Source organism: Myiozetetes cayanensis, unplaced genomic scaffold (assembly GCF_022539395.1).
Source record: "Myiozetetes cayanensis isolate MyiCay16 unplaced genomic scaffold, myiCay2020 scf12, whole genome shotgun sequence".
Taxonomy (NCBI): Eukaryota; Metazoa; Chordata; class Aves; order Passeriformes; family Tyrannidae; genus Myiozetetes; species Myiozetetes cayanensis.
The window spans coordinates 24,787,945-24,813,043 of NW_026086826.1; the positions used below are offsets into that span (position 1 = coordinate 24,787,945).

Here is a 25,099-nt window from a genome sequence, read left to right on the forward strand (position 1 = left end):
TAACAGTCCTGTCCTATTCTCCCCAACTCCTAACTGAGGTTAATTTCTTTTCTCCAAGTATAAACAGAAACCAGCAGGTAAAAAAGTTTTGTCTAATGTGGCACTGAGGCTGTGGAATTTACTCCCATGTGAGAATGGCACAATAAAGTCATTTGTTTAAAAGTAAATTGAAAACATTCCAGTCCTCTCAGGCTTATGGCTATTAGCTTTAGTTTCTGCACAGCACTGTAGAATGTCTGGCATCAAAGACACTTTGTACATTGCACTGAACTTGCACTGGACACTGTTAGTGGACCATTAATCACTGCAAACAAAGATCCCGTGCAAACACAAGAAGGGACTGGTTTTTCACATGGCCCAGCAAAGGTTAACACCACAGCTTGCTGGATACTGCACATTTTGAGACGTGAAGTGTTGACAAGGCATCTGAGAGGGCGCAGATTTCTCCACTGATAATTACGTATTCCACATGAAACAATTCTTGCTTGTGCCTAACGCTGTCTGGAACCAGACACACACCTCAGCACAAACCAGCACAGCTTACACTCAGATGCCTGCAACTGCAGGGACTCCTTTACACCCACACACAGATACCACTTGTGAGTGCAGGGGCACAGGTTAGTGGCCAGAAAATCTACAAGGATGTGATCCAAAGTTCACAGGAACCACATCAACCACTGCTGAAGAAAGTGAAGGTTTAATGTGAGATGTGAGCGAACAAATCAACTCACCCGAGGGAACACATCTGTATGTTTAGGAGAGCTGGAAGAGGAATAGGAATTGAACCAGTATAAAATGAAAGTACCTGAAAACAAAAACCAGTCAGTGGCCAGGGAAGCAGCAAAGGAGGCACAGGGGAAAGACCCTGGTCTGAAATCACAGGCTGTATTTCAGGGTGCAATTTACTGATAACATCAAAGGAGAAAATGCTGTGTCACAGGAACATGAATTACTGCTTCCAGCTCCTCATGGCTGTCATGGGCAGTTTCCTGTCATCCAGACCAGAGCAGGGGAAAACCTGAGTCATCAGCCCTGAAGCTTGCTGTTTGACAAGATGGTTTCCATTGGGTTTCTCAGAGCACAGTATTTTGGCCACCAAACTTCCACAGACAAAAGTGCCTGCACCAACTGCCCTCAGGGGCAACAAACCTTACTGTATCATCATCATTCTTTCCTAAGCAGGGCAGGAGATGTGAAGGGAGGCAGTGAGGAAATAAATCACTATCCTCAAAAAAACCCAAAAACCCACTGTGCAGAACCTTCTAAAAGTTTGGATATACACCCATATCCAGTCAGCAGCTCCACTCCATGGAGTGGGTGCAGAGTCCAGCATGGTACCTTCTGTGGAACAGCGAGTGCAGCGCCCACACTCAACAAAATGGTAAGAAAATAGATGCAAGTACAGGTTCGTTAGTGGAACCATGACTGAATGCAAGGCTTTTGAACGTGTTTCTAAAGAAAGACTTTGAATAAAATTAAAAAAAAAAAAAGAGAGAGAGAGAAAAGAAAAAGAGCACACTAAACTTGAGTTTTCTGACTAAGGGAAACTTGACAGGTATTTGGTTCAGCACAGTGATACCCTTAGAAGACTGGCAAGTAAGTTTATAAAGATGAATATTAATGAAAGAATGATGCAGTAAAACAACTCTCTAACAGATAAATAAATTATAATCTGAGAAGAAGAACTAGCAGCCTTGAAGGATTTCATCAAAGGGTCACAGGGATCCATCCTACTGAAATAAAATAGCAAACTCTTGCCAGTTGAATTTGATTCTGCCCATAAGACAAAATTGTAAGGTAGTGCCAACACAACAGAAGATTGAACGTTGCCCTGGTAGACACAGATAACTTCAAGGACTGGAAAAACAGAAACAGGATAAAATAATAGCTATGTGCTGACAGAATAATGACAGCTGCTGTGCTGGACTGGGAGCTCATCAGTTCACAATAAGAAGGGAAAAGAAAGCTCAAAGATGTCTAACTAGGCATGACATAATTCTGAGACACTGGTGTGATGTGGCCATGAAAAGAGCACACCTTGGCAGTCTCTGTTAAGAGCAGAGCAGATCCAAGAGGGAACACCATTTTGTACAGTACTGGTGTGATCCTGAATCTCTGATGGAGGAGGCTACGGTCCCTCTGGTGAGAGAGAGCACTTGACACTGGCCTGCTTTCCAGGGCTGCTGCACTATTTCCTTAAGAGTCAAATGAAATGAAATCAAATCAAATCAAATGTCGAGAACAAGGAGATTTTATCACCATTGCAATGAAACTGCTTCTCAACCTCCGCAGGGTAGATTGGTGCAGCCTCGACAGTTAAACTGAAATAACTCTGAATCTTACAGGAACTACATGGCTCTCTTCCTTCCTCCTCCACAAGATCCTTGTCCATGTTCCAAACCATACTCCCTGCCTCTGAGCTGGAAAGGTCTCTGCATCAGCTCTCACATTAAGCTTGGGAGTGTATCTGGTAGAAAAGAGCAAACATATTTGGGCAGTGGTCTCCAAAAACTCCCGTGTGCTCACTGATTAACTCAAAGCTGCTTCTGCTGCTTAGTGGGCCTGGGAAAAGAGGAATATGGCCTTTGGAGAAGACTTCTCTTAAGCCACTGGGCTTGGAGACTCTTGTTGGACCACTTTCTTCATGAGGCTGGAGAAGCACTGCATGTTCCACAGGTCTGTGCAGAGGGATTTAGGGAGCCTGGTCAGGCTAGAGGAGGGAAGTGGTGTAATGAAAAAATTCCTGCCTTTCCAAGCATGACTTTCCCACCGCTGTCTCCAAACTGGAGGATCAGTGCTCTGAATTTTCACCTTGTGTGAGAAGAGCAGGCAGCTGAACAGACAGGTAATAGTTGACTGCAGATCTTGGTGCTCCCATGGGCTGCTGGTTCCAGCTTCCAGGTAACGGAGAAGGGGAGAAAAAAACTTCATCTAAGACCTTAAAATTAACATTTAAAGTGATAAAAGCAAGTTGAACTGGACTATCAGTACAAAGGACACTTCAGACAGTCACCATGTCAGAGTCTAGTTTCATCCAACAGAATATTGCTCTAGAATTACTGGAGGATCAAATGACACACTTGAGGATCTGCTATTCCAGCCAAAACTCCATATCCATATAATGAAAACTTTTGGGGTGTTTATCAGAAGGGGAATGGTAGAAGGGGGTGAGAGAGAGGTGAACTCTTTAAAATATAATTTATTTTCTGACTACCTTCCTTTCATAAGAAAAAAACAAAAAAGGGTTCATCTTAAGTTACAGGCAAGCTCTCTCAGTCCCAGAAATTCATCCTACATGTTGATTAATGGTCAAACTACTAGAGCTTTAGCATGAAAAATGGGCTAGGCTTCAACTGAAAATTGCCTGTAGCTAATGATGCAGTGGAATGAACATTTTCATTCCAGCTAAACCATTCCTGTTCCTGTAAAAATAAAGAAATCCTATCCTGGGTTATGAAAAAGACTCAAAGAACTCTGCATATTTATAGGCTTAAAACAATGCCAGGTACCTTAACAAATCAGTAAATACAGAATATGTTACCTGTGAAGTCAAATATACATCTAACTACATCCATGTACACGCAGACTATCAACATCCCTAAGTGAGGTCAGGGAGCAGAACAGAGGTTGGTGTCCACAGCCCAGAATTTCTCACATACAAGAGCATTGCAGAGTTACTGGATTTTAACATAGCTCCTGTCTCAGGCTCAAAAATTTAAAATGTAATAAACAAACCCCGCAAGGAAGTGCAGCATCTGCCTGTCGAGGCGGCTGACACAGGCAGGGCTTGCCCAGAGATCTCCCTGTGGTTCAGCCCCTGGCGCCATCAAGTTGGGCTTGAAATCAAAAGCCATGGAAGGAGGTAATTAAAAGTGACTCTGCACCACTCTGCTGCAGCCACCAAAGAGGGTGGGGAAGGATTCAGGGGTACGTAAGAGCGGGATGTGTCTCTCCAGCTTTAGTGATTTCCATTATGGAAACACAGAACTTCACAGCTTTTAACCTTTATGCCACTGGAGTCAACCATCAACCTTTTTTAAAATTACAGCTTCAGCACATAAAATGCAAATCCAGTTTGCCTGATGTCAAGAGCACATCCTCCCTAAGCCACAAGTGAGGTGCAGGGTTGATAAAGCACCACAAGGTAGGACTTACACACACAGTGATTGCCACCAGCACTTCTGCTGGCCAGACCTGCGATTTTCGAGACTACGGAACTCGGAAAGAGGGCGGGGGGGGGGAGGCCACGAGGTTCAAACCATCCTGCTGGCTGCAGGAACAACTATTAAAAGAAATTAAGAGAAAAGTCAAAGCCCAGAAGGAGCACAAGACACTGTGTTCCAACTCTAACCAGCTGAAGGAAAGTTTATATAAAAACAATCACTTTGTTAGTGACTCATAAGGAAAGAATCCCTGAGCTTTCTTCAGGGAAACCCCAGTAAATAACATGTCTAAAAACACATGAAGATGGTGTTGCCTGTTCTGTTACAATACTCAGTCCACATGATAAAGCCTCTGGCAGCAGAACCACCTACTGAGCACAGATCTTTTTGGGACACCCAAAAACCAGTAAGAACTGCAGTGGCTGCTTGCACAGTCTGCCTCATATTCCAGCTCTCATATGATATGTCTAATGCTAACTGGGGAGAAGTGGGAAAGTAATGGTTTTGGTTACAGCACTGGAAAGTGTTCCTCTGTTGACTACACGCAGGTGCACTCTGAAGATAGATAAATGCCTGGATTTCAATGCATTCAGCACTGTTTCAATGTTAGGGACTCAAATATTCTGCCACACTACACCCAAAGACACTGAATAAAAAGCTCTCTGCATGCACAGCCTCTCTGGAATATGTTATCAGACACACAGCAGGCTGGGCAAGAAACAGTGCTCTGGCCAAATCTGTGAGGAGAGTTTTTTCCTTTATTTTTCTTTCCCTTTTTTTTTTTTAAATTAGCACAAACAACTTTGGAAGCATGTTGTGTGTTTTTAAGCATGTCTTCCAGCAAGAGACTTTAAACTCAGTACAGTAAGTTCACAAAAACATGAGAAGTCACAGCGGTTTTCCAATAAATGACCAGATCTGAACACTGTGATGCCTGAACTTGGATTGACTAAAAAACTCTCCTGTTGGAGATTCCATGTAGGAATATTAACAAAAACATTCTGTGTCAAGGCAAGCTTACGTTCTGCAGCAAAACCACTTAGTTTTTGCAGATGTCCGGGAGGACAGAGTGGAAACTTGGGAGCAACTTCCTAGCAATTTTACCTCGCTCTCTGATGAGTTTTTAGCTTGTTAAGTGTGAAGGTGGACATGTTAATTTGCACTGGAAAACTCCCCATCCCAAAGTTATTCCTTTGCATACTGAACAGAAAATGTTTTAGCTTCTGCTGCTCCCCATATTCTCAGCTGCTGTAGAACCACAGCAGACTCCAGGAACTTTCCAGGATATAGCCAGAAACTTGTCAAGAAAAAACCAGAAGGTTGAAAGTATTGAATAGTCATTCCCAAGGGACTGTTACCATAGTAAGGCAGTGTTTTTACCAAAATGCTCAGCAACAAAAGCAGTAGCGTCACCAATATTTGAACTGTAATTTTCCATTGTCAGTTGGGCGTTGGATTTGGAAGAAATGGTGTATTTGTCACAACCTCTCAGGTATTTGTGACTGTGGCTTAATGCTCTTCTACAGATGATGGAACATGTTTTATACAGAGCTATGAAACATCAGTCTAAAGGCCACTGATACTGAAGAAGCACGAGCTTCTCACAGAAAATTGCAGCTGCAAATAAGGTATAAGTAACTGCTTTAAAAAAGGAGCATTTTTTAGGTCAGGTAAACCATTCCACCATCTGAAATGGCAGATTCAACCAGAAAGAGCACAGGCAGGAAGAGTTTGCCTGAAAACGCAGAAATGCACAAAAGACAAACAGGTCACACTGAGAGCCTCACCAGGGAAAAGATGTGTATTTAAGCACTCCATTGTAAATCTGAGTTTCTAAATTTGAGTTTCCTTGCTTTACTGCTATATTGCCCAAAGACAACTGCCTGAGAACCCGGCACTTCCAGGGACACACTGTCGATGAAGGGAGAGTGAAGTAGTCTAACAGCCAAGAGATCCAGACTTGGAAGGAATAATCACGGATTAACTCTAGACACAGACTCCTGAAAATGCAGTTCCCCAGTGGGAACCCATCAGAAAAGATCAGAACTTTGATGAGAAAATGTTGATAGTTATGTACACTACAGGAAACCCATCCAGCATCCCTGAGCAAAGACACCAACCAGGGTTCTTTGAAAACACACACTCACTCAGCCTTGGGTACAATCCTTTGAAATAAAAGGATGGAGAACTTCATATGCATGCTTACACCTAGGATAGTTCACAAGGATTACTGATTTAAATCACTTGAACAACTGACCCAACACATCCATCTGAGCAACTATCAATCATACTCTAAGTTGAAGTGGTTCAGCTTAGGTAAGGTGGTGCCACCAGGTAAGGACAGACGCAAATGAACTAGAGAGGAATTGAAGAGAGTCTGGGAAATAATCAAAACAGGAGAATTAATAACCCTTGTCCTACAGGCTAGAAAGAAATTACTACATACTTAAAAGATGTTGGAGTGAGGTATTTTTAAAGAACGAATGTCCTTTGCTGATCAGACCAGTGACAAACAGGTGGTTTGTCCCAAAAGCACTCAATGGGTACTGACAACCTTGAACAAAATACTCAGGACACTGTCCTGGAATTATCCACCAATTCTCTCATGTCATTCTTCGACTGCAAGGAACGATGTTCCTACTCTCAGTTTGTAAAATGGATTCCTGGTCCTCAACTGTAGCTTCTAGACAAACAGTATCTGTTCACAATATTAAAACCAGCTGCTGGAATGGCATCATGCTGTGGCCCACAAAGGAAACTGTACACAGTCGATGGAACCAAATAAAAGGAAGAGGACATGGGGCAGAAATCACAGCCCCAGTGAGACAATGCCAGGACTGCTTCTAGAAAAGGGGAACTTTGTTTCAGCAGAAGACTAAACAGACTACAGAGAACACAGAAAAATGAACACATAACGCTGAGGACAACACACCCAGTCACAGCAGGTGAACTCGCTCTTCTGGAAGCTGATGCCACTGATTTCACCATGTCTATCTTCCAGCCTTTCCATGTCCTAGACTGGCTGCAATTAAACCATTTCTGAACACACGCACTCACCCATCAGGTAAAGAGGTATTTCCTGCAGAGCAGTTTATAACAAAGAGCACCTCTCTGTTAATGTTTTCAAACTTAAAGACGACCAAAGGTTGAGCTTCCTAAAGCAAGAGCCTTGATTTTCATCACACCAAGGGCAACACAGATGGTGTTAAGGACTGCAGACAATGCTGCATTTTGTTCTCAGTGTTAGCCTGAGCTTTAACATATAAATCATTAGTGAGCCCGTAACCAGAAGCCACAGTCTAGAAGTCAAGTCTTACAAATGAGGGTAAGAATTTACCTTTATGTAAGACATTGTTTACTTGTGTGTCTACACATTGGCCAACACATAAATACACCAGCCCTGATTCATGTACAGTCCCACAGCTCTAGGCAGCAACACGTTTGAGGCTGCCTGTTGGTGTCCCTCTTCAGTCAGACTGTTTGGTACATCAAAGACCTCAGCTGAGGAACAGCAAGGAACTCTGCCCACAGAACTCTTTGGTGCACAGAGCGGGTGTGAACACTTCTCTCTTGAGTTTGTGCAGCCCCATCTCGGGCCACAGGTGACGAGAAACAGAGGTTGAGCTGTTTGAGGATGTGTGCCTGTTTGCAGCTGCAAAAGTGAATAAAAGGGTGGCCTCTGCCATTTTGTCACTGCCCTCACAGCAGAGCTAAAGAAAATCTCGCTCACGGTACCTCTGAGAATTTCCTGTCTGAATCAGCCAAATAACCTTTAATAACTATAATTTAGAATTATGGTACAGCAGAGTTGTTTCCAGGCCGTGGTTGTGAAAAACTACATACTTCTACACAGTGCCAGCAACACACAGCCAGAGACAACTGGTCTGGGACTGGAAAGGCTTCTATTCACTACATGAGGCTCCTGCTTCCACTGAGAAAATATCTAGATCTGCAAATCAAGCAGTATTAAACCAAACTAAAACTTAACAACAAATTACATTGCATTAGATTATTTTTTTTCATGGACTTTTATCTTCCATGGTCTGGGTTAGTTTCTTTAGCTGATTTCTCTAAATACCTCCAGGAGCTGCCACCCCAATTGTTGAACAGGTCAAGATAATACCCTGCAACAAATGTGACCAGAAAGTTTGAATACCTGCAATTAAAGGGTCTTATAGGGGCCTGACACCTCATGTCATAGTAATTTTGTACCTACCCACTGCTGAGCTTATACCTACCCAAGTAATTTCACATGTTATTTGAACATAGTAGCACATACAGTGACATATAATTCTCTCTTTGAATTTCAAATAATCAAATTCAAATTTGATTATAAAAGAGGAACAGCAGAGGTTGAGTTTCAAGGAAAGGAAACAGAGTAAGACTACTCATTTCTCAGTTGCAGGAACAGGGGTTTTAGGAACAAAAGTATGAAAGTCACCACAGAATTGCACTGATCAGACACCACCACACGTCTGTAGCCAGCTCTTCCCAATGGGAAATCACCGTTCTGCAAAACTGGAACACACTCCATACATCAAGTGTCAAATGAGGATGAATGAGCACAGCAATGCAAAATAATTAACAACCAGAGGACAGGGAAGGCAACCAAAGGCCACAATGGGGCTGGGAAACAGGCAGGACAGGAGCTGAGGAGTGACTGCAGAACAGGAGCACGTGGCATCAGGGAAGGAGAGCTACCCTAGTGGAGAATGCAGCTCCAGAACAGAGGGTTTTACACATGGGACTTGATTCTGACCTGGTACATGGAAAGCATATGGAAAGCATATCTCCACAAAACAAGATAGTTAGGAAAGGTTAGAGAAATCCAGGATGAGCTATGTGGCAGACTAGACATCGTAGATCTTCACTTTAGTCCAAAATGGAGTCAGGAAAAATAACTTTCAGTTTCTCCCCATCATCTTGTTTTCCCTTCTAAATGAGAAAAAGCAGTATCTGGCTGTTCACCAGCTGCTCTCCACCCTCATGTCCAATGACTACATTTCCTGTTACACTGTAAATGCTATGGAATGGTGAGTCTGGTGACATTTTTGGCAGGAAGAAAATGTTTTGAATATTTATTTACTCCCAATTACTATTCAGCAGTAGGCTTTTGTGCAATTACTGACTTGGAAGACAAGGAAGATATTTTAGGATTGTCCCAAAGGCTTGTGATACTTGTGTATTTCCCCTTCTGTTCAGTCCCACTCATGGGTGATCCCATCCTGTTATGCTAAAGGGGCAACCAGACCTTTCCAACTGCAACTATTCCAAGACCTGGAGACACAGGGACTCTTTGGAGTCCAAAGGACCTTTTTGGCAGAGATTTGTACAGCACAGCCCAGAGGCACCTTCCTCTCCGCCAGTCAACTCTCAGTGCTCATTGACCGGGGCTGGGAAAGCATCCTTACAGGTTGGACACCTTCACTGCACCTTCCCCAGACAAATCTCACTGCATGTCCAGAATGGGGCTGATACTCACACTGCATGATCTGAAACTTCACAACCAGAGAGCTTTCACGTTCCCTCATCACAGTGGAAGCAGTGCAAAAAGTAGCTGCACCATAAAGAATGAAGAATTTAAAAATATTTTCAATATGCAGAGGCCTTGCCAAAAGCACAGTAAAGAGCCCACCATGAATACATAACAGAAATAAAAAAAATGTTTGCTCATTTCCAAAGTTCCTGGAGTTTGCTTAATGTCAGCAGCCCCATTTAAGAGCAGAAATGTAAAAGCCTGTGACAGCTCTTGAACCCCCAACCCCGATCAGCAGTTACCAGCTTTGCCAGGACTGCTTTTGAAATCATTCTGTCTGTCAGCCTGCATCTTGTTGCACTCAGGGCAACTGATGCAATCCTATGAATCCTCCTTTTCCCTGTACATTTTTAACTCTCTCGTGCCAGCAGTTATTTTGCTCTCACAAGAAGACGAATCAGGGCCACTCTGTTTCTTGAGGGACATTTGGGGAACAAGGTTCACATCTCATTTCTGTTTGAGCTAGTAAATATTTAGGAGAACAAGAAGATAGTTTTTATGTGAAAAATGTTTTCCCATCCTTGAAAGAGTGAGGCAGCAAGGAAAGGACTGAAAAGCAGCCTGCCATTTCCTTTCCTCCCTGTGTTTTGGGCCGCTGCTGACCCAGCGTGTGTGCGCATGCACGCTCAGCCCCTTGGGCTGCTCCTTTACACCGGGACTTCCTCATAAAATCCAACTCATCTGTTCGAAGCAATGACTGAAACACTGTCTATAAAATTATGTCATTTTTCCACTTGAAAAAAAAAAAATTAACACTTGGTTAAAAGTTATTTTTAAACCTCGTTGGCCTGAAACCAATTTTAGTCATAACTGAAGTGGATTCTTCTTTTCCTAGACTTCAATGCCTTCCTTTTCTAAAATACACTAGTTAAAAAAAGTAAACTCAGTAAAGGCAGAGTTTACACTTCTGTCTACGCTGTTTTGCCCTCTGACATATCAGCAGTTTGCTTTTCAACAAACCCAAACAAGTCTTTACTTTTTCTAGTTTAGGAACTTCTCCTGAACACAGACTTGAGCAATCCCGGAGCAGAACCACCCACTTCCAGTTTGAATCTGGCTGGGGCACTGGCAGAGCATCATCACAGCCAGTAACTGGCTGAGTCAGAGTTTATGTCTGGGAGATAACTGAAGCCCCTGCAGAAACATGGCTGAATTTGGAAAAGAAAACATCCGAGCTTTATTCCAATGCAAGACACCGATGGTTTCTGGCAGTACACCTGCATTTACACGGCAATAGCCAAGCATGATATACGTGAACCGAGAGCACTGTTGGCATACATGTAGGTAGAACAGGACTATCCTGACTTCACCACATTCCCATTTTCCAAGACTGTCTCAAGAGACAGTAGGACATCTGGACTCCTGAATGAAGTAGCTGAGTTGGAATCTGGGTTCAGTAAAACTAACTCCCCTTGAAGACAAAGAGAGAAAAAGAACTGCTCCAATCTAACCAATTAATACGTCACCAAGACATATTTTAAGGAGTAACAGGCAAACTGACTGACAGGGAGAGTATTTTCTTTCTCTTTCCAAAGGGGACTCTGTTTCTCCTAAGAGAAAATTTAGACTAAATTACACTGACTTTATATTCAGTGAATGTTTTAATGCACAGCATTGTCTGCACTGTGATAACTCCTCTGAGATGTGAATACAGGACTTCTCTACTTCTACACATTCTGTAAAGGGTATCAGCAAGCACAGCAATGCAAAATAATTAGAAGGCAAGAAGGTCATAGTGACCTTATCCATAAAAAGTAATTTAAAGAGATTTTCGTTTTCCAAGTTGAAGTTCCTCAAGTCTGAGCTCAGCATTCAAGTGTTTGATCCTTCAAATCAAGCAGAAATGATTCACTAACTCAGTACTTAATCATGCCAAAGGAAAGGTAACTTTTTATATTAAAAATGGCATTTTGAGGTTTTGATTTTTGTTTGTTTGTTTGTTTGTTGCTGTTTCATTGCTTGAGTGCCAAGAGATTTGGAATCGAAATTTCCTAGGGACACAGCATCTTACCTAATCTTTTAAACTAACAAGGTGAGAAGCTCACTGAAGATAGACTTTGTGAGAATGGTACAGGCTGAGATGTTGTTTTCAAACAGCAGCATCTGGAGGGCTGTCTTGAGGGGATTCATGAAGTTTTTTTAAATGAGGGTGAAGAAAATACACAGGGGAAGCAGCACATCCCCACTGGTGTCTTAAGACAGTCAGAAGCTCTCAGTTCCTCTGTCTCCAGTTCCTGCACAAGGCTGTGGAGTTCAGTGTTTATATTAGTGAGATGTGGTTTGCCAACATGTGCTGGCTGAATGAGGTAGGTCTCCATTACCTCATTCGACACAGTCCTTTACAGACTTTATCCAACAAAGCTTTTGAAGATATATTTATCTTTACCATGTGAGAAATCTCACTTACAGTAATGATTGTGCAACAATAAAATGTAAAAATAAAAATGATTAGTAGTCCGCTGGCGATTATAAACCCTCTTCACTTCCCTTCCTCCCCCTTTTTCTTAGGGACTCATTACTCCAGTGTTTGGTTTTACTTGTGTAAATCTGAGAGTGCAAAGCAAAAGGCAGAGGTATAAAAGCAGCCTCGGTCTGAATGGATGGGTGAGTACAGGATCTTGACATTTGTACATAGGACAGGATGCACAGTATGAATGCCACACTGGGCAGCACTAGAAGGAGGGTTACAGCTCTGATAGCAACCCAGGAAATCTGTACCAGGACAGTCTGGAAGGATTATGCAGCTTTAGAGCATGAAGTTGCATGAGAAGCTGTGATAAACCATCACCGACCTCAGTCAGCCATTCCTCTCTTCTCCTGACCTGTTCTCAAAAACTGTCTGGCCACCTCTCAGGTTTACCCATGTCATTTTCCATGCCACCAGTGCAGAAGAAGACTGTGGGATCTGAGCCTCCACAGGCAGCTGCAGGTTAGTTCAGTCTGTCTAACTCCGGACCCCAGCATGAATGCCCTCTGTGAAGGAGAAGGGGAGGGTGAGGGCACGCACAGATGAAGATACAAGAATCCTTACAAGGAAGGAACTGGGTCAAAGAGAAGGATCAGGATGGTTCCTGGAGATTTCTTTTGGAGTTATCTTCTGGCTGACAGCCTTGGCCAGAGGGAGAATCTCTCTGAACCTACAGCAAGAATTGCTATTTCCTCAGAGTGAAAGAAGAGCCAAGAGTTCTCCAATCCTCACATCTCACAGGTTTGTCCTCTACCTGCTTATGGGTATCCTGTCTTGTGCCAGCAGCTAATTCTGTCAGATGCAACAGGTCCTGACCTCCCTGGGGTGCCCCACAGCTCAGGGTTCTGGAGAACAGAGCTGGTCCACACAACTCCCAACCTCCAGACTCGGTGTCTGCCAGCCCCAAGAGCTCTCCAGCGTCCCATCCATCCCCATTTTCCCTTGACAGAGCATCTACAGTCCAACCTCCCTCCTCTGAGATCAGAGCAGCATCCACTGCAGCAGCAAAGCCTTAAGTCAGCATGTCCTAAAGAAACATTATAAACACTACCTTGACATTTTAGTGTACACAGTTAACATTTACATTTCACACCACCTCCTATGTAAAGTCCCTCTATCCATGCCATCAATACACCAATTCTCTTAACCCCTCCCCACCCAAGACTTAGAGCCCCTTTTCCCAGGCAGGCCAACAAAACAGAAGATTTTTGGTGCCTCGGAGCCCAGCCAGTGTGCAGACAGACATGGTCAAAAACTGGTTAAAAATGCAAAAATTAAAAGCAGATAGAAATTACCAACCCTCAGAACATTTAAAACCACCTGGGTCTTTCCCAAATACCCCAGAAATGCCTCCAGCTCACAATGAGATTCAAAGGCTACTTTCAACATTTGCTGTGAAGCATCTTTTGATGCTCCAGATTCATCTTCCTATGGGTTAATGTACCAAAAGAGGAAAGAGGGGGTGGAAAAAAAGGCACAAAAGCTGTATAGCTCCTTTCTGAGGTACGACAAACTCTCTCTGCATCTTATTCTAGAGTGTGAGATGTGCAATTTCCATTCTTAAGCTCAGTAAAAATGGAATTAAAAAAATCCTGGGAACCACGGTATTGCTCGTTTATCAGATCAACATCAGCAAAACTGTCTTTTTATGTGCTGCTTACTTTCAAAAAAAAACCCCTACCATGCATATTTCAGTTCTCCCTCTCCACACCCCACACCCTTCTGCTGCTGTCCAGCTGGAACACATCAAGGGTCTAGAAGCCAAGTCAAATGTTGACCCCACCCTCCTCCATCCATTTTAAGGCACCTTCAAAGCCAGTACACTGATCTAGTTCGGCTTAGCCAACAACACCAGCAAATCTGTTATTTAAGACTTTAGTGCTGGGTTTTTATAACTGCCCATTAATACAAGCTTTGATGTATGGTCAAAAAATCCAGCTGTAATGAGTTTCACCAGACTGTAGTAACCTTTCCTCAGAAGGTCTTTATTACTATACCTTCATAATCTTCGGGCCCAACACTTTTATAGTATCATTCTTATTGAAACCCCTCAAAAAACAACACTCAGCAACACTTAATACTTTTCCTTCCCCAAAATTAAAACAAAGAGCCAGTAATAGTTTTTCTAGAGGATGCTTTTGCATCCCCATTTCTCATAGCAGTTTGCTCTTAAGGGCATGCAAGTAATAGCTGTGTGAACCCAAAGACAAACCAGTTTTCATGCCAAAACCCTTGTGACAGGATACAAAAGGAGTTTGTAAAAGGACAAACAACTTACTTTGTTGCTTCCCTTTGTAGGATGCAGCAAGGAGGAAAGAGGGGGGAAAAAAGAAATATTAGATACATTTATTTTACATTCATTCAGCCTCACTTGTACAGTTCTGGAAATGGGTCAAACCAAATGAGGAACTGACTCAGAGAACATTCACTGAATCCCGTAGTTAAAGAGCTTCCAGGGGAACACAGGACATTCGCAAGGGATTCAAAACATTCAAAATGTTTTCCTCTCCACCCAAACATTCTGATTCCACTTTTGCTTCCGTCGGTGTCAGTCAGGAGCAGCTCCTGGGAAGTCAGAGGACATTAATATGAGAAAGAAGAGAACGAGGCCTGAAGTGATCTAGGGATGGGATGGAAGCCAGAGGGATTTTCGTGTGTTGGTAATGCTGAGCTTCCAGTACGCAAAGCAACCCACTGAACGTGTCTGCTGAGCCTGCGTGACGGCCGCTCCCCACAACTCGCCAGCGAATGGAAAGTTTCCCCATCCAAAGCTTTTTAAAAAGCAAATATTGAACTTTTAGATTAGTAATAAAAATAAGGAGGAAGATGGCATCATGGGAGGGGGGAAGGAGGAATGGACAGTGCTAGCAAGGTAGAGTGTGCAGAGCAAGTTACGACAAACATCTGTGCTATTATTTTAGTTTAATTGTGAGTTTTGCCATGAGCTGGCATGAACAGTGTATATTTTACAGTGGGAAGCCAGCCAAAATAAACACCAGCCTACGGTTGAGAAATAGAGTCTGGAAAGGTTAGTCACAAAGTTGTAGTCATTAAAAAAAAAAAAAAAAAAAAAGGAGGGTTTTGGATGCATCAGTCCAGAAAGCCTGCAGTAAAGTCAGCTGGTAAATGGATATCCCGTTTCAAAGTGAATTGGCCACAGTGTGATTTATATCAAGAAAGCTGACTTGCATATGGGTTGGAAAAATAAAAACACTGATTCATTGCTATCCGGGTGGCTGTCAAAGCCCACGGCCTGACAGAAGTAAATTGACTGCAGGAAGGAGGTGACTTGGCAAACTGCAAAAGAATTCAGGGGCTGATGTAGCAACATTAAGGGGTGATCAGAGACAGTTCACAACAGAGTGAATATATGAAGGTGAGTGTGCATCACCGTGTGCACAGGCCAGGCAAGGCAGGCAAAATTAAGCAAGGAAAAGGAGTAAAGGGGTGATATATGTCCTTTAAGATATTAATGAGATTGTTTAGGCAAAAAGAAAAATTATGCATCTAAAACCTTGGACTCAGCTTACAGGATTAAAGTAGCAGCAGAGATGCCATATTAGTGGCAGCAAGTACTGAGCCCCATTACCACTGCAATCAATGGAGCACTACTAAAAAAAACCAACCAACAGAAAAATCAATATTCTTAGATGAGAGATTTGCCCTTGGTGAGAATTTAGAACAAATCTAATTCAGTGACAAATTCCTACTTTTCTTGCCACTGCAGAAGGAACCCAGCTAGGGGCAATGGCTGTGGGTTTTACACCATGTCCTTGCAGACGAGCAGCAGAGCTGCCAGTGAAAGCATCCAGCTCCACTTTCCCACTCCGGCTGCGCACACGCTCTGGCAGCTCCAGGGAGTGGGCCAGCCCACGCTGCAGCGCTCCAGCTCCACAGCAACACCCAGCCAGTTTTCATTTCTAAGCAGCAATTTTTCTACTGCTGGTACCAAAGCCTCGGACACTCAAAAGTTCCCGGCTGAGCCTCGCACATGAGAGCGAGCGAGAAGGTCGGTCTGGGAAGGGGCTTGGACACCTCTTTGCCTTTTACCTCCGGGATCACAAAGCTGTGGGGAAGCACTGGAGGGAAAAGTTGCTGCCATTTCCTGGCAGTCTCTCTTACTTAAAAACACAGTCTTTAAATCTTTGCAGGAGAATAAACTGAGAGGTGTCTTTAAACCTTTTTTGTATTGTCAGAGGAAGGTGTGAAACTGAGGAGCGTGCACAGGATGTTAACGAAATGCTGCTCGTTTTTATTTAGGTTCCACTGGAGCTTCTAAGGTACCTGGGGCCTTTTAGATTCTGCTTTGCAAAATTCAAAATCCTAACAGCAGACTCACAGTCCACATTTGGATCTCTAGTCCTAGAGGAATAAAGTTTTGGAAGACTAGAGTAGCACTAAGCATCTTTCCTGAACAGCTTGACAGACTAGTGGATGAATTTCAAACTACAGGGGTTTGGAACAATAATATTCACTCTTTTTATAATGCAAAGATAATTCCAGCTCAAAGGAGAACTTTATTTTGACTTCTTTCTGCTTCTGTCTTTCAAGGAAATCTCTCATCTTGCATCTAAGACTCCTTTGACAGCCTTTAAACAAATGCAAGAATTCTTCGTAAACATATTTTGAATACCAAGTATTTTGAGGGGGAAGGGAGGGACAGCAAGACAGAAGAGAAATTTAGAAATCCAACTAGTCTGTCTTATTTAAGGATAAATTAACAAATATATGAACTACAATACAACCAACACAGAATACAAGATTAAACCAGAGGCAGTAACAGGTTTTTTTGACATCATGATTAAAACCTGAGTAAGAAAACCCCAAAACAATACAGTATTTTGTTCTTAGTAATTAATTAGGCAACTTCTTACAACCAATCCTTGAAACATGACTTCTGATGGTCTTAGGTAGGGCCCAATGTATTGGAACAGGCAACATACTGAAAAGTCACCAATTTTTTTTTTAAAGGTCTCAGATACCTGGTAGTTCTTCTGCTAAATGAGTATTTTCACTACTCCTTAAAAAAACCAAACCTATCATCATTATCATAATCACTGTTTATTTCTATAATAATTTCTATAATAATTGGAGAATCCAGCAGTTTAAGGAGTTCTTAATTATCTTTTGATGGCAGCCATGAAACTTGGTATGAAGAGAGGAAGCTGAGGCTTGTTTGCTTAAACAGCAGCAGGAGGAGAAGCAGACAATGGTACTGGAAGCCACGCAGGCATCACAAGTATGTAGGAAATATGAGGAAGAGAAAGATGAACAGAGAAGACAGCAGAAGATCCTGAACACAAGGGACCATGGAAAGCAACCAGGAAGAAGGACAAATTCAATCAGAATCAAAGCATCATTTCTCCGAAGAGAAATCATGCACTGAGGGGATCCAGCAGAGCAGCAGCCTCATGGCAGAAAGGTGAACTGTGCAATAGAGAAACTCCAAGAGCTCAAACAACAGGATTTTCCTGTTAGTCAGCCTTCCCTCTGGATACATCTCCTCAAACCTTCACTTGATGTAAAGTATCAAGAAATCTAGGTCCAAAAAATATGAAATGGTAGCTGGACATGTTTTGTTTCCCAGCTTTCTGTCATTTCTGGTGAATTAATAGAGGCTTTTTTACTGTATCCTGTTCAATTTGCTTCACATGATGATTAGCTGAGTAAAACTGCCCTTGGAAAGGTTTAGCATGTGTTTCATGCACAAGAAACATGCAGCAAAATCAGTAAAATAAATATACATGATTGCCTGGAATGCTTCTGTCAGTTCTGAGCTTGGGGGAACAAACTCTTCAAAGCACATCTTTACCTCTAGAAAACATGAATAGAAACAACGAAGCTCAGGAAACCCCAAATTGCTCAACGCTTTTACTACACAGATCCAATGAAAAACATGTTGGAAGGTTTGGTTTGTGGTTGCTTTTTTTTCCCTGCGTTGAGGTTTGACGCACAAATTGATCTTAAAATATTTCATTATGAATATTTCGCAACTGCCACAGACCAGTACAATGAAAAGGCTGCCCTTTCTTGAGATATCTGCAGACACTGTGTTTCCCCAGATGACAGAACTGTGTTTTCTGACTCAAACAGAGCAGCTACTGGCAAACCAGTGAGCTGTTTAACTTACTGAGGATTTATCAGGATAGACACCGGCTCGTAGCAGAGATGCCTTCCAGCTATCCACCTCCTCTTGGGAGTCACAGGCTAGCTCAAGGAAACGGTAATCCTTGTAAACATTCCTAGAACAAAGAGCACCACATTGTAAAACTAGCATTTTACTACTCTGTATCATGCACACAGCATTTTAAATTAAAAATCCGTTGGGATCAGAAATTACTCAGTAATTGTTTTGGACAACAGAGTTTATGAGACAGGTGCTTGTTTAATAATTACATGGAGTACTTAAAAATATCTTAGAATGCTACAGCACAGCTCTGGAAAGAATAAACATCTAAAAGCACCGTGAAACTATTTAAAATCAATTTTCCTGCTTTTGCCAAAACAGAGCATTTGTAGGGAAAAAAGGCTGTTGTGATGCAAAGGACAAACACACAAGGCATGCCAAAATAACTGCACAGCTTGTGACAGATTGTTGCTGTAACCAATAAATACCAAAATAATTACTGATACAACTTGTTCCCACGTTAAGTCCTTTGAGTGCATTATGCACCCTTTTTAGCTTTTGGACATCATTAGTAAAAGAGAGGGGGAAAAAAGGTAATGATAATCAGATATTTTAAACAAACAAAACAAACCTCTGATGTACATCACCACGGTAAGAAAACTGGACACATTTAAATAATACCTCTTGCAGGTAATTCAGATAATGAGATAAATAAAAGGAATCAGTTAATGGAAGAATAGAGAAAGGAGGAAAAAGACAAATATAGCAAGGTGGTAGTTGAAAATTCTCCAACAAAAGGAGCAGATTTTCCCCTCACGGTTTAGCCATTAGTTTCTGAACTCGCATCCTATAAACAGACGAGATCACTGTAAATTTGTCAGCCAACAGTCTTTTTAGGAAAGGCTACAAGCTTAGCTGACAAAGGTGAGGAAACTACATTTTGCTGTGTCTTAAAAGTTGCACAAGAGTCAATCTCCCATCAAAATCAGACTGTTTTCCTCCCTTGGCAAACTATAAAGGAGAGGGTTGATGGAGATCACTCTCAAACACATCAACGACAAGGGGTCCTCTGGTTTCATCATGCAACTACAGAGGTCATTTTTGTCACATATTTTGAGGGGGAAAGAAACCCAATATGCTAAAGAACCAGGAAATAAAGCTATTATTGTCACTGCCTAGACAAATTTCTTTAGCATTTGGGGACTGGTGGGATTTCACCGTCACACTGCTGGAACACAACCCAGTTGATGTAATTCCCACTCACAGAAGTGCTTCTCCCCTACCATCAATGTCACCAGGCAGCTCATAGCCTTGCTTTTTAGAGGGAGTTTCAGGAAACACGTAAAAAAAAATGTAATTGAATCTGAGCACAAACCAGCCATGACACCTAATCATTAAATTATCAGCCATGAAACCACCGAACGGCAGCCAGAGCACACCCACCTCTGAAGAGAGGGACAGCAGGTATTTTTAGCAGGTTTATGAATTGCATTGAAAACTGCAGAACAATAAAGGACATACTCAGATTTCCATATGTTGGTGATGTAATTCTCACCAATTTCAATGGCTAAATCAGAGCAGTCAGCACCAGGCTCGCACTACTCCCTTCAAGAATCCAGACTGGAGATGTCACCGGAGCAGGTTTCAGTGCTGCTCAGAGGAGCACACACTGCACTTCTTCCCAGAGAAAACAGCCCACAAGGTCAAAAAGAGATATTAAAGGGTCAGATCTCATAGTTTAGGCAAAAAAACTGACTATATGAACGACTGAAAGCTCTATGGATTTTTTTTTAATTGATTAAGAAATTTAAAATTAATCCTTTTTCTTCGCTGACTCTGAAAGTACTAATCCTGCCTTAATACAAATAATAGCCTGGGTGACCTCCTCAGATGTGTTACCTTAAATGGATGACAAAACACCCAAATTTTATTCAATTTGCAATATTGTGAAACTCTGAGTCAACATTTACTGACCGAACCAAAGAACTCAATTACAAAAAAAAAAAAAAAAAGTATCATGAAATTACCAGAAAAGAAAATGTTTTTAATTTATTGTTAGGAGAAGCTTGTACTGAGATAAGTTTTTTGGCTAAGTTACCGAAGCAGCTATAACTTTGATAAAATAGGAAGCTGAAATGGTGAAATGGTACTCTCAGAAAAGATGACTAAAAATAACAATAGAGCAAATAAAGGCTGTAAAACACAGTGATAGGGAAGTTCCAAAAACACTTATCTGCAAGAGCAAAACAACATGACACCAGCTTGTAAAAACATTTTTTCAGGACTGTCATGTCATATATTAGACTTTTTGGCATTTTGTGACTTGCTACAACAAGCGGAGCTGCACGAGCAGGGGGTTTAGGCAACCGCTTGGTACTCGAGGAGCTGACAGTCCTGCATTCCTGCCGCTGGATCGGGACTTTTCCTGGGTCTAGAGGCACCTCACGGCCAAGCAGCTGATGTCTCCAGCTCCCTAAGGCCCTTCTCCCTGTAGTATCCAAGAGCTCCACCATTTTAGTGGAGCTAATTCTACTCTTCTGCCACCGACACGACTTTCAGCAGGTGAGAGGAACTGAGGGGTGCACTCCCCGGAATCTTACAGTAAGGGATGCTTCCCTCTTAAGTAGCTCCCTTGCTACTAGACTTCCTCTGCCATTCTTTCTTCCAGAAAGAATGATAGGCACAGGAACTTTTCAAACAAACAAACAAAAAAAGAAACACCAAAGTAACTTCTGAAAAAAGTGTTACCAGCAGAATCTTACAAAAACACATTAACGTGTTTTACTCAGTAGGAATCGACTGGCATCTCATGGAAAGCTGTAAAAACGTTCTTGACAATAATTCAGATTTTCTGTTTTCTTCTCTCTTCCACTTCTTGAAATCACTGAAGATATCAGCACAGAAAACAGTTACTACTCAGTCCTCACCTACCTACTCCATATGGAAAACCGTGAAGTCACGTTCTCATTGTCATCTCTATAGCAGCTAAATGGGATGTTACACATCAAAGAGAATGACAGCACACAGGATACCAGCAACCAAAGAGATGAGCTCTCAACAACACAAATCTTGTCGATATTTATAACCTAAGGGCCTTCAGAAACCAAGCAGACACAATAAATGGGAACACGCCTAGAAGTACCATTTGTGTGTAACATTTCCCTTGAATATTTAACATTTTTAAAGGTGAACAGAGAAATGGAGTAACTGTGCAAAGTTATGTGCATAAACCACATCGACCTACTCTACTTCCTCCTGTAGAATCTCACAATTGTAATTTAATATCAGGCATAATACATGAAAATATACCTATAGCGGCACTACTGGAAACCAACATAATATTGCATTTTTCCAGAGCGAAAAATACAAAAGGTTACCATTTGTTATCTGCAGATTTCATTATAGTCTAGATAAATAAACCTCAACTTGGAATCGCATTCCAGAAAAAATACAACACAATTGCTTACGGAGATGAACTTTTGTAGTTGGACTAAAAGCATCAATTCCAGAACGGTTCCACACTCAGGACGTGCCTTCTCTAGTCCAAGCCTGTTACTTTCAAGTCTAGCAGACCCCTAGCTGTAAATCTGCTTACCCTACAACTTCTTCACTTCATTATTACATTGGTTTCCAGCAGACTGAATTCCTTTCCCCCACACATTTCAGGACCTTACAGAAAGGACCTTGACATTGTCCATAGGTATTTCTTTAACTCCTCCTATCACAAAAGAATCCTAACAGGACAGGAATAAGGTATTTGAAAGTGTACAAGAGGAAACAGAGAAATACCAGATAAGTTTGAAGACTGAGCCCAGCTGCAAGTTACTGTTCCACCAGTGCAGAAGCCTGGGCTGTCAGCACTGCCCAGGAAAGATTTGATTGCCTATAAACCAGCACAACTACACACTCCAGGAGCAGTAAGTGAGTAACACAGCTGAAAATCACAAAGAGAGAACTTTCTGGTTGCCACAGTGGAGGCAATTCTAGTGGGTTTCCCTCTCCAGAACTGCTTCTCTCTGAGCACACACCACTGCCAGACATCAAGATGGATTGTCTCGTTTGTAATTTCTTACTACTAAGATAAGGTTAAACAGTTATCTCCAACAAAGCTGCAAAGATTTTAAGGGCAACCACTGCAGGCACATTAACAAACCCAGCTGACATGTGTGCATATATATTAATTCATATCCACATATTAACCATGTGCATAGACAGCTTTTAGATTGCACTGGATCTGCAACATTTCAATAGACAGAGATGTGTGTGCATGAAATCTCCTTTTATACAGAGAAAATACAAACCAAGGTTAACTGAAAAATGTATTTATTCTTGCCAATATGGGAGGGGACAGAACAGCTGTTACAGAGAAAGACTATTAGTGAATTTTTTAGAATTGGGCCTATAAACTATTTGAATCCTCTAAAGAACACAAACCCACATTTAACTTCAGCAGTTGCACTGACACAAGTGAAGCTACTCACAGACTAAAAGATAAAGGAATATATTCTTTTACAGGGATTACAAAAAGTTGTGCTTATCTCAGATGATTTTTTTTATGAGCATCTGGTCTTTTTATTAGGACGGAAGCAGATTTGAAATCAACATTAGAAATCTAAAACCAAATGCAAATTGGCCCAATTTTATTCCATGAAAACCACAAAAAAATCAATTCTTAGGTCTTTCTTATTTGATTGAAATAATACAGAATATGGGTTTCATAAAGTCACCTGAAATGAAAAAGGGAAAAAATAAAAGAATCCAGATACTCCAACTATTAGCAAAGATAAACTTAGATGAAACTGTATGTTCTCTACTTACTCAATCTGCAACTCCACTTTGCACACTCTGCTAATTCAACCTTAGTCTACCATTTTAGACACCTATAAATTCACAATGGCTGGTTTGGATACACATCCTATATTTCAAATAGAAAAGATCCACCAGAAGCTCTGCAAATCATATATTTTGAAGAAACAAAAATGGCCATCTGCTCTGAGTTAACAGCAGTGACAAACATTTTCTATCAAGGCGAACCGTTTCAGATCACTCCAGTGCGAATGTTAATTAAAATTAATTACATGTGTCTCTGAAGATCTTGTTTTCTTAATATCCCAAAAAGCCGAAGAGACAATCTCTGAGACAATGCCATGAAATTAACACTTAAGGCTTTTGCCACCTAACTCACGTGAGTGCTCTCCCAAAAGCATAAGGATCTTTTCAAGTGCATGTACCCAAAACACTCAGTTTTAAGGTGAAAATGAAGAGAAGATATGCTGATCAGTACACAGACAAGCCTTGGCAATGCAGTATATCAAGTCCTACATGTAACCCAGAACAGAAATGCAGCCAAAACTAACATCCCATGGGCCAAAATCCACAGTAGTAACAGTGACTGCCACTAAAATATTCCATAACTCCCTGGAGAAGAAGGTTTGATGCCTTTCGTGGTGAGGACTGGAAACCTGTTTTGGAAGCTGCTCTGGGGCCACACAGACACAAAAGCTGCCCACAGCTGTCAGTCCCTCCTCACCCAGGGAGGGAGCTCAGCTCCCGCTCCACTGCTGCCCTTTGCTGGATGGGGCAGTGGCAGCCAGAGCTCTGGGTCACTGTCAGCAGGGAAGGGGAAGCTGTACTGGGTCAGGTTGAACATCCACGGCTCAGCCCACGCTTATAACACCCCTGTGTTGGCACCACTGGCACCACCGATGTTTCAGATCCCACACAATCACTTAGGGAATTTTCTCCAGGTACAGTGTAACTTCCATATTTAAGGTATGGGTTTGGCACTGCTTGGGTGTTCCTTTCTCCAAGAACCCCTTTTTGCTCAGCAATACCAGTTTTAAACCTCAATACCTGCACCACCTACCCACCACACAATCCTTTACTTGTCATGCAAAGAATACTTGTCAATAAAGGCAAAAAGAAATATTCCAGAAAAAAAAGAACCAACCTTTTTTTCTTTTTTTTTTTTTCCTTTTATTTTTCTTTCTCTTTTTTTTTTTTTTTTTAATGGAATGGACTTGGGGGATAAAGGTTAGCCATTCCTTGGGTTTGTATATTTTTCCTGTTCTTAAATATTGTACTCTCCAGCATCTCAGAAATTTGTTTAGAAATGTTAGCGGCTTTTTTGCTGGATTAAATTTGTGGGGCTTTTTAATTAAACAGATTCTCTTTCTTCCATTTCGAACAGAGAGGGCTCTGAATAGCTTACAGTCCAGCTCTTCCTGGGGCTTAGCTTTCTGAGTAATTCAAAAACAGTAACTAAACATACATCTCATTTTAGGCTTTATCCTTTAGCCTGGCTTCTATCCAGCACCTCCTCTGACCCGGTCTCCTTTCACTAGTTGCCTTTATTTTGGCTCTTGCCCAATTTCCCTTATATATGGATAGCAGTTAACCAGTTGTTGCCCAGTATTTAAAGCTTTAGTGCATTTGGAGTTCCAGAGACAATGTGTGCTCCATCCCCTTCTAGAGCAACACTCAGCCAACAGCATGCACCCAAAATACAGCCCTCCCTTCTCTTTGCAGACACTGGACTTTCCTGGGTCTATTAGACAGTTTTTTGTGCAATATGATTCCTGACAGAGCGTACTCAGGAGTCAGTAGCTAAAACTCATCATCTGGCAGTTCTATTTTCAGTCCTATTGTGTGCCCTCAGAAGTGCCTTTTGATCACTCTCCTCTGGACATTCATCACATTAAGGATGTGTTTCTACACCAGCCCCAGACACTCAGCTCTCGAGTAAGGGTGGGTGGTAGGTTTTGTCCCACTGCTTCATGATTACTGAGGGGCATTTAGCTCTCAGG

The 25,099-nt window shown here is 41.9% G+C and overlaps 1 protein-coding gene across 7 annotated transcripts in view; it reads right to left on the reverse strand.

The window, feature by feature from the left end:
• Positions 1 to 25,099, reverse strand: part of DNM3 (dynamin 3) — a 170,345-nt gene that overhangs the window by 37,096 nt on the left and 108,150 nt on the right. For 3 of the 7 annotated variants that reach the window (XM_050306367.1, XM_050306364.1, XM_050306370.1), the window contains 2 exons: positions 18,297 to 18,408; positions 14,445 to 14,456 (listed from right to left, as the gene is read on the reverse strand). In XM_050306367.1, coding sequence (XP_050162324.1) covers positions 14,445 to 14,456; positions 18,297 to 18,408 — 124 coding nt within the window. Of the gene's footprint in view, positions 1 to 14,444; positions 14,457 to 17,957; positions 17,981 to 18,296; positions 18,409 to 25,099 lie in introns of those variants that run through there. The other 4 variants (XM_050306368.1, XM_050306366.1, XM_050306365.1 and 1 more) reach the window with 2 other exon arrangements.